General features: G+C 49.5%; 1 protein-coding gene across 1 annotated transcript; it reads right to left on the reverse strand.

Moving 5' to 3' along the window:
* Window positions 1-3,689: 3,689 nt before the first annotated feature.
* Map1lc3b (microtubule associated protein 1 light chain 3 beta) lies at window positions 3,690-12,389 on the reverse strand. The gene is made up of 4 exons (XM_052726883.1): window positions 12,257-12,389; window positions 8,178-8,233; window positions 5,854-5,960; window positions 3,690-5,249 (listed from the first exon to the last, which is right to left on the reverse strand). The coding sequence occupies exons 1-4, from the start codon at window positions 12,294-12,296 to the stop codon at window positions 5,075-5,077; spliced, it is 378 nt and encodes a 125-aa protein (XP_052582843.1). The 5' UTR covers window positions 12,297-12,389; the 3' UTR covers window positions 3,690-5,074.
* Window positions 12,390-13,329: the final 940 nt, after the last annotated feature.

Here is a 13,329-nt window from a genome sequence, read left to right on the forward strand (position 1 = left end):
CTGTAAACAAATTTACACAATATTAGTAGATAAGACATAGCTCACTCTTGACAACTTCGTTTCTAAGGGTCCAAGTCCCAGGGAATCCAGTCACCGAGGCTTGAGACCACCCCTCCCATTGGTGGCTTTGAGCCTGCTCTCTCCAAACAAGAACCAACTCCTGAGGACATGGGAATGACTCGACTTTGTGAGTTGGCTTTGACCGATGCTCCTCATCCTTCAGGAAGCTGGCAAGTTGTCGTGTCTCATGGCTTCCCCAGGACCCCAGCCCCAGAGCTTACTGCTGATGAATTTACACTTGAGACAGACATTCAGCAGTAATACAGTCCTGTGATTTATGAACAAAAGACTGGAAACTGTCAGCTTCTTTTGTGGTAGGCTGTGTGTTGATAGTTAATTCCGTTAAAATTGCCTGGAAAACTTCAGTAGAGAGATGCAAGACTCCTCGAAACCACTCACCAGTTATAGTCCAGACCAGGGGTGGGGGTGGGTCCTCACTCCTCAACAGGGTATGAACGTTTCAACCCACCACAACGGAGGAAGCATGAGGGGCTTAGACCTTCGAGGTTAAAGGGAATTTTATGCTCAAATATTTAAAATGCTGAAGCCTTCGGTGTTAAAAAATTAATGGTTAAGATCTTGCCAAGGATTTTCCAGCTTCGTATTTATGGAGAAGAAAATCTCAGTCCTTAGACCATTCTTCAGATGGGACAATCACCCTCATGCAAAATTAGTGTAAATCACAAAATACCCTATAACTGGAGACGCTGTGATGCAAGGCTTCATATTCATATTCTAAGATGGGCTTTCTATCCGTGGAGACCCACACGGAAGGCTTGAGTGTTGTCGATTCTATGCAATGCAGGATTGATAGACCTCTGTTCTGTCCATGGCACACAGTATCACATCTGTTCTGAGGTGATGGTGATGAGGTGTTATGGGATGCTCTGTTGATCTCTCACTCAGTAACACTACAGATGTCCAATACAAGAACTGACACAACTTTGCCTTAAAGAGCACCAGACTGGGATTGGTCGCATTGTGTTAATAAGGAAGACTTAGAGTGTTCATTGATGTTTACGATTTTAATATTTCTGAAGGCCGTTACAGTGGCCTGGATATGTGCTGAAAGCCAAACTTTTAAATTTTTTGGTTTTTTTAAACAAAGAAATATTTTAAATAAATCCTATTTCAACACAGAAATTGTTGAAAACTGTCTCATAGCAAAAGAAAAAAATCATATTTAAGTTTTTTGTTTTGTGGTCAGTATAGGGAATGGAAGTGTCTTGTTACCCTTTCAGCTGTTAACCTGAAAGACAGCAGTCTGCTGTGGCAACTCCCACAGGACTTGGCATTCAGCTGAGGCAAGTGAGCCCCAGCACCATCTCTGCTGTCCAGACGACAGAAGTCTGTGTCTGGAAGCCGCCGATTGTCTTTGGAAGAGCTTGTGTGGTGTGGCATTTCTGTGAAGCCGGCAAGGATTATATCACTCAAAGGAGCATGCACAACATGGAATCGTGGGCAGATGATTTGTGGGTGGGGCTCACTCCCATAGCCTGTAGAGGCCATCAGCATGGCCAACACTTATTTCTTCACAGGGAGACTTGTTACACACCGAACAGACCAACCCTTTCCAGTCATTTTCCTAAAACTGCTGTGTCAGATGGCAGTGGTACCCAGGTGGGCATAGCCCCGGGACTGCGGCGTCAGTTCTAATCCTGTGTTAACATCTCAGGGTAGGAAGTGGGATATTCAGATAGGAAGGAGGGCACAATGTTGGGACAAAACAGCTATGTGACCTTTTTGTTGTTTAAGCAAACTACTCAATTTTCTACCTTACTTTCTAGTTTTTATTTCATGCTTGATAGCGAAAATTGGAAAGTGTTTTAACGTTGAAAACTCCTAACTTCTGAAGAGCACTGAGGAGTGGGAGCTAGCTCTTACAATAAACACAAAATACTTCTTGAACATATATATGGTTGGGTATTAGGAAACCAGCGGCACGCTCATCTCGCAAAGATGACAGCAGCTGGCCTGTTCATGCAATAGTTAGCAGCTTCCGTGTGGAGCTCCAGTCAGGCTTCCGGTCCTTCGTGCAGGTCAGCCTGGGGTGTACCACACGCACGTCAGAGGCATTCGCAGTGGTGGTACCTTCGCCTACATGTGTGCCATGACAGTCCCTTGAGGACAGCCCGATGGGAACTGGGTCTCTCTCCGCACTCCGTCCCTGTCACTCTATCTTGCTTCCCTGGCATTTGGTCTGACATGTGCTAGTTTTACAGCCAGCTAATGGGTGACATTACTTGCTAAAGTCTTAAAAGGTTGTAGGGACTCTGTCTGCTCAGCCTCATCCCCAAGGGCAGTCTTGGGGAACCTGAGCAGGGAGAGCTGTCCTTTCCAAAGCGTAGATCACTCCCATAGAGCAAGTCAGGTGGCCTAAGAAACCATGGGGTCCAGAGACTGGACTGCTGGCCTGTCCGAGTTTGACTGAATGCAGCACCTGTAGTCAACACTTGGCAATATTTTAGAAACCACATACTGTACTGGCAAGGCCAGGTCCAGGTCACTGTCCTACCACAAGGTGGGCAGTGGCCCAGCCCTCAGCACGGGTCAGTTCTCACGCACACACAGAGATGTTGGTACCAAGACTGAAACCTTCAGATTCTATTGGGCATATTTTCTTTTTAGGAATGAAGGACAATTCTCCCCATTTTTGAGCCATTCTTTTGTCAATTCTACAAAATTGCATGTAACTTTATAAATATTTTTAAAAGATATAGTTTTGTAAATATTTAATATTCTGCTAATTTGATTTTGAATTGTAAATGTCAAGTATTCTGTTTTTGGGGTTTTTATGTTTTATTATACTTTGTTAAAAAGGAAAAATTGTACATTTTTAGACTGTTTTTATGAGTAAATTTAATGTACGGAAAATAAAAATTAAAAAAAAAAACTCATGTTTGATGTCCCTAGATGTTTGTCTCAGAGGCAGGACCCTTTCCCAGCTCAGGTCTCCTCTCCAGGTGAGGCACCTTCTTCCTTTGCTCCTCCAATTTCTAGGACTCTCGGGCCCTACTCTGCTTCCTGCCAAGGTTCCCAGCTTTGAACAGCGTCCTCACAGTACAAATATTTGACTGGGTTAAACATGTTTCAGCTGCACAATCTTTGACAGTCGGAACCCTAGGATGTGAGATGGCCGACCTGGTCTTGCAGAACGGGGACCTGGTGACAGCGCTGGCGAGACTCACTTGCCAGTATCTCCATTGTGAGGGGTCACTGAGACGGTGTTGCACCTGAAATACCCGTTTCCTTTGGACAGTATATGCAACCCCCGTGCAGCTTCTTGGGCTGGCCTGAGGAGACTCTTGGACAGCTTTGCAGAGCTGCCGTCTGCTTTAAGCTGAAGTTGCTTCCACTGTCTCCCAAGTGTCAGCAGCTGTCCACACGAGTAAAGCCCCCACCCCACACTCATCCTTTGCTGTGCGTGCTCTGGTGGGCAAGGCCATCATGCGTGTGTTACTACCACAGCACCAACTTGCATCCTGACAGCTGGCAGATCAGTCAGCTATCCAGAGAATTTAAAAGCAGGAACTAGTGGCAAGGTGTTGACCAAGGAGAGGAAGGTGCCCTCCCTCTCAGCACACTGCAGGGCCCAGTTCCCACGCTGACACCATAAGACAGCTCTCAGGACAGGTTCAATTGTGCCTTTATTCACTTAGTGCATCGAAGTGTACAGATGTCCTATAAATGAAGGCCGCCCATCTGAGCAGCATTTTTAAAGCAGTATTACAGGAATCCTTATTGATCGCACCGTAGTTATAAAAACTGGGGACATAATAATGACGTACACAACCTACGTGAGACAGGGTAGTCAGAATATACATGATGTAAATAACAAATTGAAAGTTAGCAAGTGGACAGCCGCATGCGGGGAGGGGAGGGGTGCCTGTAAGGAGCTAGGGTAGGAGGTGGCTATGTTGGTTTCCCTCCATGACAGCAGGCAGTTCTCACTGAGATTCTCAGATCACAAGGATGAGTGAGTGACCAAGGATGGTCTGAGTGTCACAGTGGACCACATGCAGGAAGCAGGAAGCAGTGGTTTGCACTAGTTGGAACTGGCCATGGATATCATCAAGAGCATGTGTCTCCTGCTGCTGTTGTCTTCACAGCTGACATCTAATGGACTGAGGTGGAGTGGGAGAATCTCAACAGCTGTCTGATAGAACTGTTCTTACAAAGACAGTTACACACTAACACATTATCTACAGCTGTAAGCCAAGTGCAGACGGGAGTGCATTTCAACTTCAGGGTTCAGTCTTCTGTTTGACAGCTGCGTCCTAACGCCAGCACCGCACACCTGCCTGCTCCCCTCCCTGGAGCAGGTACCGGCCAGACAAAATCCAAACCAGTTGAAAAACACTTTACTCTGTCTGCAGCCTCTTACGAAGCTGGACCAAGCGACCCCTTGTTCAAGGCTGGACCTGGCCTCTGAGTAGTGGTGAGTGTCTGTGGTAGCATCTAGACAGCAGCGAATAAGCTTCCCTGCACCATTGAAGGTCAACATGGTGGTGCAACTGGGGGTCAGGACCAGGCTACTTAGAGCTACAGCCTACATATCTGACCTGTGTTGGTCAAAGCCAGAGCCCTCTGGGGTCCTCTGCTAGACAACCTGGGCCAAGGGACCGCTTAGGCAGACTTATCTACTGAGTGGAAGCCCTTTTAGAGAAGGCAGCAGATCCCAGGAAGAGACTGTGCCCCTGATGATGCTATTCCATTTTAAATCCCTACTGAGGAGAAAAATGTCAAAATAACTTGGTCTGTTTTATTGGCAACTTAGGATGCAAAGTATTTTATTTTTAAACTTCTAAAGTTTGAACACAAGAGAGCCTAGTTTAGATGAGTTTCCAAGCTGAATGCGCTTGCATGGAGCTCAGTTTCTGGCTGACAAACAGTTCCTAACACCCTAGGTGGGCGCCTACGTTCTGATCTGTGAGTGTGAGCTGACCAGCATCCGCTGGTAACGTCCCTTTTTTCCTTGATAAGGGCTTAACAAACATTAGGCATTGTTTTAGTCTTACACAGCCAGTGCTGTTCCAAATGTCTCCTGGGAGGCATACACCATGTACAGAAAGCCGTCTTCATCCTTCTCACTCTCGTACACTTCAGAAATGGGTGTGGACACACTCACCATGCTGTGCCCATTCACCAGGAGGAAGAAAGCTTGATTGGCGTTAAGCTGTAAGCGCCTTCTGTGGAGAGAAGACAGTGGGGAGACACACTGAGGTTGCCATACTGTGAAGAACTTGGGCCACTAAAAAAACAACAAACAAAACCCACTGATCTGGCAAAACCAAGCAAACCCACAGCCCTCTTCTTAGCATGTGACAGCCCTCAGCGATGGCTGGAATCAGGAGGGACTGGCTCTCCATCTGACGCCAGTTTGAAACTGCCATCCAAATGGGCATTAGTATTCAAAATCTACAACTGGCCATAGCCTTTCAGGTTGCTGCAGTTCTGAGTCCACATTCCCTTACTAACTCTCACTGTCCACAAGCATAAGTATTCCCGACAGTTTACTAGGATAGGGGATCTCAAATGAGCCAGCAACAATCTAGTAATATTTCAAAGAATTGTCAGACAGTATATATGTCCAACCTTTAGCCCCTCAGATGTGATGGCTTTCTATAAATATGCTAGACCACATTCACAGCTGTCCTGAGATATATGCAGCTGCAGGGTGGGACCTACCTGACTTACAAGGACATGAAAGAAGTAGGAGGGACCTAAGGCTGGCACCAAGATGGGGAAAGGAGAAGTGTCACTCAAGGAAACAGATAAGAAATGGCCAAATACCTAATTATCTTGATGAGCTCGCTCATGTTCACATGATCAGGTACGAGGAACTTGGTTTTGTCCAGGACAGGCAGTTGCTTCTCACCCTTGTATCGCTCTATTATCACCTGCAAAGGCCAGCCAGAGACACTTAGCAGCAGGCACAACACTCCCCATGCTGTGGCCAGCATGTGCTATGTAGAGTTGGGCCTAACCCAGTCTTCCATTAGCTTCCCCATAACACTCCTGTGACCAGCATTCATTCACAGCTCTGCCTGTGGAATGTGAATGCACAGGACATGTACTGGCCACCAGGCACCCTTTTTGTTGTTAAAACTGTTTTGCTAGGATTAAAGATGTATGTCACCATATCCGGCTGTTTTTTTAAAAACAGTTTTACACCGTAGCCCAGGATAGTCTTTAACTCATGGCTATCCACCTGCATCAGCCTCCTAAGTGCTAGGATCATAGACATGAACCTCCTCATACCCAGTAATATATACAGCTATAAGTTTTATGGATCAGATGGCTGTGAGCTGCCATGTGGGTGCTAGGAATCAAACCCAGGTCCTCTGTGAGAGCATCAAGTATTCTAAGCCACTGAGCCATCTCTCTACCCAAAACATAATTTTTAAGAAATGTTAATAAAAGCAGCCGGGTGTGGTGGTGCACACCTTTAATCCCAGCACTCAGGAGGTAGAGGCAGGTGGATCTCTGTGAGTTCAAGGCCAGCCTGGTCTATTACACTGAGAAATTCTTTCTCAAAAAAACAAACCTCAGCACACCAGTTTCCAAGTGCCATGTATCCACCCAGAACAGAGATCCCTGCCTGGTCATGGAAGAAGGAACAGGGCGACATGCTTCTGGAGGGAAAGCGCCCGTCTGCACGTGACCTGCATGTGGTTCCTCGAAAGGCCATCTCTCAAAACCTGTGATCATCATCCCTGGGAGATTGAAAACTCCATCCTGTGGATTGCTCAGAAGCATGGAATCCACAGGAAATGCCAGCTGTGGGTGCCACATACCTGGGTTTATGAGGCAGACCCTCCAAGGTGCAGAGTAGTTAAAGACATGTAAGAAAGACTGTGACACTCTTCTAGAAGGTCAGAAATGTGGGAACACTAGAGGGCTGTCCCTGAGCAGGTTCCAGCCCCTTGTTGGGAATCCCCATAATGAAACAATCATCCAAGCATATCTGGCTCCCTCTCCAGTTCTTAACTTCTGCTTTTCCTTCACTCTCCAATTTGGGAAGATGTACAGGTCATGGCGGAAGACAAGTGACTGGTTGGTCTGAAACAGGCCTCTGCCCTCAAGGTTTCCAGCCTGGAATGCCTGGGAGCCAGACACTCTGGCCACTATTCTCAACTAGGCAGCGCTGAGCCTAGCTCTCACACTTGCTTGGTGTCACGAGCAGATCAACAGCTGAGTTTCTGCAAATATCCCAAGCTACTGTAGAAAGGAGCTGCTGCTGTATGCCCAGACCACAGCCTTGCAGGAAGTTGCCTGCAGATCCTGGCAGGCTCAGGCGGCTGTGTTTCCTGCAAGTAGGTCGGGCAGGCACTCCAAATGAAGGACTGTTTCAGTTCAGGAAAAGCTCCTTACGGGGCCCTGCCCAGGAAGCTTTACCCCCATGTGAGGACAGACTGGGAAATGTCCAACCATTTAGAACAACATGTGCCACCTCCCGCCACCCCTCCCTTTTCGACTTTTCCCTTTGAGAATGGTGTGATGGGGTTGGTGAGAACGCTACACAGGGAGACACCTGCAGCACTTGGCACTGAGGCTCCCTTCTAACCCAGGGACAGCTGACATCCTGAGAGGCTAAGTCCTCTTCCATGGTGAAAGAGGCATGACACCATAATTCCTCCCAGAATGTGGGAACTGGCTGTAGAACATGAGACACTTTGAACCCTGGCCTGTCCATGCCTGACTTCAAACCAGGGAACACCGCGTAGGGGGGTACTGATGGCTGTCTGTCAGCAAGACACTCAGTAAGGGGCTCAGAGTCATGTCCCTTCATCTCCTACAAAGCAGCCATGGCACCCTGAGGATGCTGGTTCCCACACAAGTCCTCCTTGTTTCCCTAGCAGTGATGGCTGGAGTAGAGTTTAGTAGTCACGTACTCAGGCCTCGGGTTCAATCTGGGTACCACGGAGAAAAGGAAAAAAGCTAAGTTCTAGCCCATTTGTCCCTTTCCCCTTCGACGGGCACAAGAGCAACAAGTTCCAGTTGGGAAGAAGCGTGTGGTTAGGTGGGTACACACAGCCGGAGTCCAAGGGCTCCTGTGGGGGCAGGGGAGAGCTGTCCTGTGGGGCCAGAAGTATCACAGCCACAGTAGGACCTACCGGGATCTTGGTGGGGTGCTGCTCCCGTATGAGCCGGACATCTTCCACTCTTTGTTCTGCAAGAAAGAAGAGACACAGGGATAGCAGGGGCCATGCTACCAATTCCTGCTGGTGACGGTCCTGTATTGAGGCAGAGCAGCAGTGGGGACACCTTTCCCTGGACTTCGGGTTCGGATCACATCTCACCACTGAGCACTGAGACAGCAACAGCAGGTCTATCAGGCAGTTCAGCACAGCCCAGAGGGTAAACCCTCATTTCAAGGGGCTGAAAACGCAGATGTGTAGCCACACAGAGCAGGTTAACTGTAACTTGGGGAAAAGGGGGTGTCTTCCAATCTCTCCTATTAAGTTTTGTTAGTTTTTCAGTCCAACTTGGAAAAACCAAGGACTAATGCAATTTTCACTTAGCACTTCTGGTTAAGGAAGGGGAGCCACTTGGTACCATTCAGGATTTGTTTTATTTCTTTTCTGAAATGGTCTATGTATCCCAGGCTGGCCTCAAACTGGCAAGACCCTCTTGCCTAAGTCTTCCCAGTGCTGAAATTAGAGCTGTGCACCTGGGCTACAGTGTTTGACACTCTCTCAAACCCCAAATCAAACCCCCATAGAGTCTGCTGAACACTTTCCTGGAGTCTCCTGTAACCCAGCTTGGCCTCAAGCTCATCATGTAGTTAAGGATGACCTTGAACTCCTCCGCCTCTGCCTGACCAAAGCTGGGAAGACCAAGAACCAGTCTTATCTTCATTTTCAACACTGTACAGGCTTTCTATGCTAACAGGAAAAAGCCCAGGACTCGGCCATACAGCAGGAGACACATCACTCAGGAAGGAGGAGGTAGCGTTAAGCAAAACAAAACTAACAGAACTATGACACTTTGGGTAGGACTCATGGTGTTTGCAAACAGTGTTGTGAAAAATCTTGAGAAGACTCCAGAAAAAAAATGATGCTGTGGCCAACATGACGGACAAATTTCTGTGTCACTGCCAACTGCATGTGGGTTAAAAGAACTTTTTGATCACCTTTTTGGTTTTCTCCTTACAGAAATAGGAAGGGCCAACTGCAGACTCAGCTGCCATCCATAGTAAACTCAAGGAGCTGAGGATGTGCTTAGTGACAAAATGTTGCCTGGTACATGTCAGGCTCTGCACTAACAAGTCACCAGCACCGGGTGGCTGGCTTACCCCTTCACCCTTCTCTACTCAAGAGCTGGCTGAGCTCTCCGCACCATTTCTCCCTGTCACCCCACAGATGGGGTGGTTCCATCTATACATGGCATCCTGCCTCTTTCCAGAAAAACTCTCCATTGTGTCCCTGCTGACTACTCCAGGGTGCAGGACAAGTCACTACAATTAACTCACTCAGACCAGTAGCTGCTTACATACCTGGCCCGCACACTCCACACTTCGGGGCTGCAGAGTCGGCTCAAGAGTTAGGAGCACATGTGGCCTGCAGCCATCTCGGACCCCCTTTCTGCCGCCATGGGCACCGACAAGGCACACGGTGCACAGACACACATGGAGGCAGAAGAACTAAGGGTTTAACTCACAAGGCCCCAGACCCCAGCTGGGCAAGCTTCCTTTTTTTGTTTTGTTTTAAGAATGCTAGGATTTAAGGTGTGCACTACCACCTCCCAGCTTGATAAAAATAAAAAAACTGGACGTGGTGGCCCACACCTTTAATCCCAGCACTTGAAGGCAGAGACAGGAAGATCTCTGTAAATTCAAGGCCAGCCCAGTCTGTTTAAAATAACCAACCACAACAAAGACCCAACTAGTTAAGACAGGAATGCTCAGGCAGAGTCAGATTTCTTAGAGTAGGAACAGTTCTCACCGACAGTTTGAGAAGGAAAAGAACGGGCCAAAGGGCTCCACCAGAAACTACATGTCACTCTCATTTGTCCCAAAATAAGGCCCCAAAGGGAAAGACAGGAAGTTTTTGGTTTTGCTCTTTTGAGACAGAGTCTTTCTGTGTAGCCTCAGCTGTCCTGGAACTTACTCTGTAAACCAGGCTGGCCTCAAACTCAGAGATCCACCTGCTTCTGCCTCCAGAGTGCTGGGATTAAAGGCGAGCACCACCACTGCCCAGCTATTAGTTCTCTTTATTAAACAAGGGACAAAACTGATGGCCCGTAGGACTTGCTCAGCCTTTGGCTACAGGGACAGTGAACTGGGGTGTCCCTGGAAGAGTGGGGACATTCAGGGCATGCTAGGGGCATTTGTAAGCAGACAGCTGCTCAGAGGCCAACAGTTTGTACTGGAGGAGACCGGTCCTTTAACTGTAAGGACATATTTATCATGCCTCTCTCCAGAGACCAGCCCATGTAACCATCGACAGTTTCAGCCTCTCAGCATCCCAAGTGCCTCCCACCCAGGCTTGTAGAGAGATGACTAATGACCAAATAAAAAACACAACATGGCAGTGAGCTCCTACAGAGGCCCAGCAAGGTCCCAGCCTAGGCTCCTTTCCTTAGCCTCTGGGAACAAGAGTCGCAGGAGCAGATAATCAGCGGGTAGAAGTCTAAGTATTGTTTTTTCTAGTGCCTGGAAGAACAGATGCCACTCCCAACCCCCATTACTAAGTTCTCTCTCTCCATTGGGCCCAGCCCTGAGTGACAGCTTAGGTCATTTTGTTTGTTTTGAGAGAGGGAGGGTCTCACTACGAAGACCTGGCTGGCCTGAAGTCACTATGTAGATCAGGCTGGCCTCAAACTCAGACAGGCCTGCCTCTGCCTCCCCAGTGCTAGGATTAAAAGCTTGACATCTGGTTGAATTTGATGGGAATCTTGCCTCCAGGAGATGGGTCAATCCCTGGGGCTACTTATTTTGGCCCAGCACACTAACTTCCCTAGAGACACAGTTTCACTGGTGCTTAGGACCATCCTGCAAATAATGAAAAAAAAATTTTTCCCCCAGACAGGGTTCTGTGTGTAGAGTGGCTGTCCTGGAACTTACTGGCCTTGAACTCAGATCTGATCCGCCTGCCTCTCAATCAGTTTTAACTTGAAGTTGGTCCTGTCTTTCTAAGGATCTGTAAGGGTGCCTGGCCTCCAGAATGTCTTAGTCCCCTTTCAGCACTGGGGATGATGGCTACTTACTGGAAGTGCAAGAATGTATGACAGAAAGCTAAAGGGATTCTGCCACTAGGCGGATCCTGAGCTTCACTGCCCTAGGCCCCACCCAGGTTCTTCAGCTACAAAGGGTCTGTTTGGAGTGAGCCCTCAGTCCACCCAGTAAGCATCCCCTCACTGCAGATAGACTCGAGAGCTCCACCAATCTAGATACCTTCAAATGGAGAAGCAAGATTGGTGTGGCCTCCACAAAGGGGCCGCTCCAAACAACGTCTGTATGGCACACCTCTAAACTCTGTGCCCACAGTCAGGACCACTAAAGTCAGAAGCAAGGAAAGCAGCAGTCATCAGACAGATCCCCGCGTTTTCTTCAGAATGGCTGGGGTACGGGGAGATGAAAGCGAACTCGGGGAAACGACCTAAAACGCGAAACCACCTAAAACGCGTTCTAAGGATAAGACGGATGGAGCTTTGGAGAGTTTACCCTCGGCCACTCTGGGGATCCGGGTTCTAGCTAAGGTGCACGTCTCACTTCGCACTCCCCTCACTCCTTTCTTGACAACTGTTCCAGAATAACTAGAGATCACTACAAGCAAATCAAATAGCTATCAAATTCCCGTTAGTAGACAAAGGCTAATCTTTCCTACACAAACGTCCCCAGGCGACTGTCCGAGCGAGCGGAGGCGGCTGGGTGCTGTCCCGGGGCTTGCGGGCGCCCGGACCTGGGGCCCACTAAGAACACAGCCCAGAGCGCCGCGGTACGGTCCCCTCCGCCACCCGGGTCGGGTTTCCTGTCCCGGCGGGGACGCCGAGACCACCGACGACCAAGGTGACGCGCCGGGCCCGGGCGACCCAGGGGACTCAGCCCGTAGGGACCGCGAAGCTGGGGGATGGAGAGGGAGACCCCAACGGCCCCTGGCACGTCCCGGCCCCTCATGACACCACCGGGATCCCGACCACCACCGCTCACGACACCACCCGGATCTCCCACCCCAGGGCCCGGGGCACGCACCGAAGCTGCGGCGCTGCTTGAAGGTCTTCTCGGACGGCATGGCGCGGGAGTCCTGGGTCGGAGGCTCTAGCTCCCGCGACGGCGACTTCCCTTGTGTCTCTTCAGCCCGCAGCTGAGTCAGGTGACCCGCGGTACGTCAGCGAGGGCGGGACCCAGGGCGGCCCGGACAGCCGCCATGACTGGAGTGGCGGAATCCGGGGCGGTGCGCGTGCGTGCCAGCGGCCAAGGAACGGTCTGTTCTGCGCCTGCGCCAGCCTCGCTGGCCCGGTGCTGCTGACCGTCAGTTAAGGGTCTGCCCCTCCCTGTAGCGGGTGCTGGAGCCCTAGAGACCTGCAGACATCATTCCCCTTCTGCCCACGCATGGCCCAGCCGGTGTCCCAGTGCCCGCCCCTTTGCCGATGTCATTTGTCATCCCCTAAATTCTCAAAAACAAAAAAAAAAAAACGGCCGACCTGAAGTCTTGCCTGCTAAATAATCTTTACGTTTACGAACCCCCACACGTCTGGAGACTTCTTGTTCAATCTGATATTGTGGCTCCTTCCCCTGCGTGTCCTGTATCGCCACTAACACAGGTTGAACCTGGAGAAAAGCAAGGTCTCAGGAACTCCAGACTTGTCGGGGTAGGTCAAGGTCAACTACGTGTTCCAGCAAAAAGTTGATGACCCCACCTAGTGTTCAGCGTGTCCATTTTCCCTTCCTATAAAAGCCCCTTTGTGTACCTGAGCTCCTGAGCATGGACTGGGGGAGGGGGGCATGGCTCACCTAGACTTCCCAGAGTGCCCGCCCATGTGTAACCCTCATTTCCTTCCCACCACCTCTCACTCTTTGGTATGTGAGCAGTCAGAGTCCTGGAACACCAGCAGAAGCCTGATCCAGCTATGATCCACCTTGGAAAGTCCAGGAGGACAGTTCTGTCTGGAGACCTTTACCTCAGCTGTCCCTTCACTGACAGATATTTTTATCTCAGCTGACCCCTGGGTGGCTTTATCACAGGCCTGTCCCCACTTTGACATCTGCTGACTACCTCTGCTGCTGCAGAGCCTGGGCCTGCACACTCCTCAGCCATGGCTGCC

Source organism: Peromyscus californicus, unplaced genomic scaffold (assembly GCF_007827085.1).
Source record: "Peromyscus californicus insignis strain IS unplaced genomic scaffold, ASM782708v3 Scaffold_8__1_contigs__length_139910024, whole genome shotgun sequence".
Lineage (NCBI taxonomy): Eukaryota > Metazoa > Chordata > Mammalia > Rodentia > Cricetidae > Peromyscus > Peromyscus californicus.

Coding starts and splice junctions, on each gene's coding strand:
- Map1lc3b (XM_052726883.1), bottom strand. CDS start 12,296: ATGCCGTCCGAGAAGACCTTCAAGCAGCGCCGCAGCTTCG. Junction 8,234..12,256: donor CAAGCAGCGCCGCAGCTTCG/GTGCGTGCCCCG, acceptor TCTTTCTTGCAG/AACAAAGAGTGGAAGATGTC. Junction 5,961..8,177: donor AGCACCCCACCAAGATCCCG/GTAGGTCCTACT, acceptor TGGCCTTTGCAG/GTGATAATAGAGCGATACAA.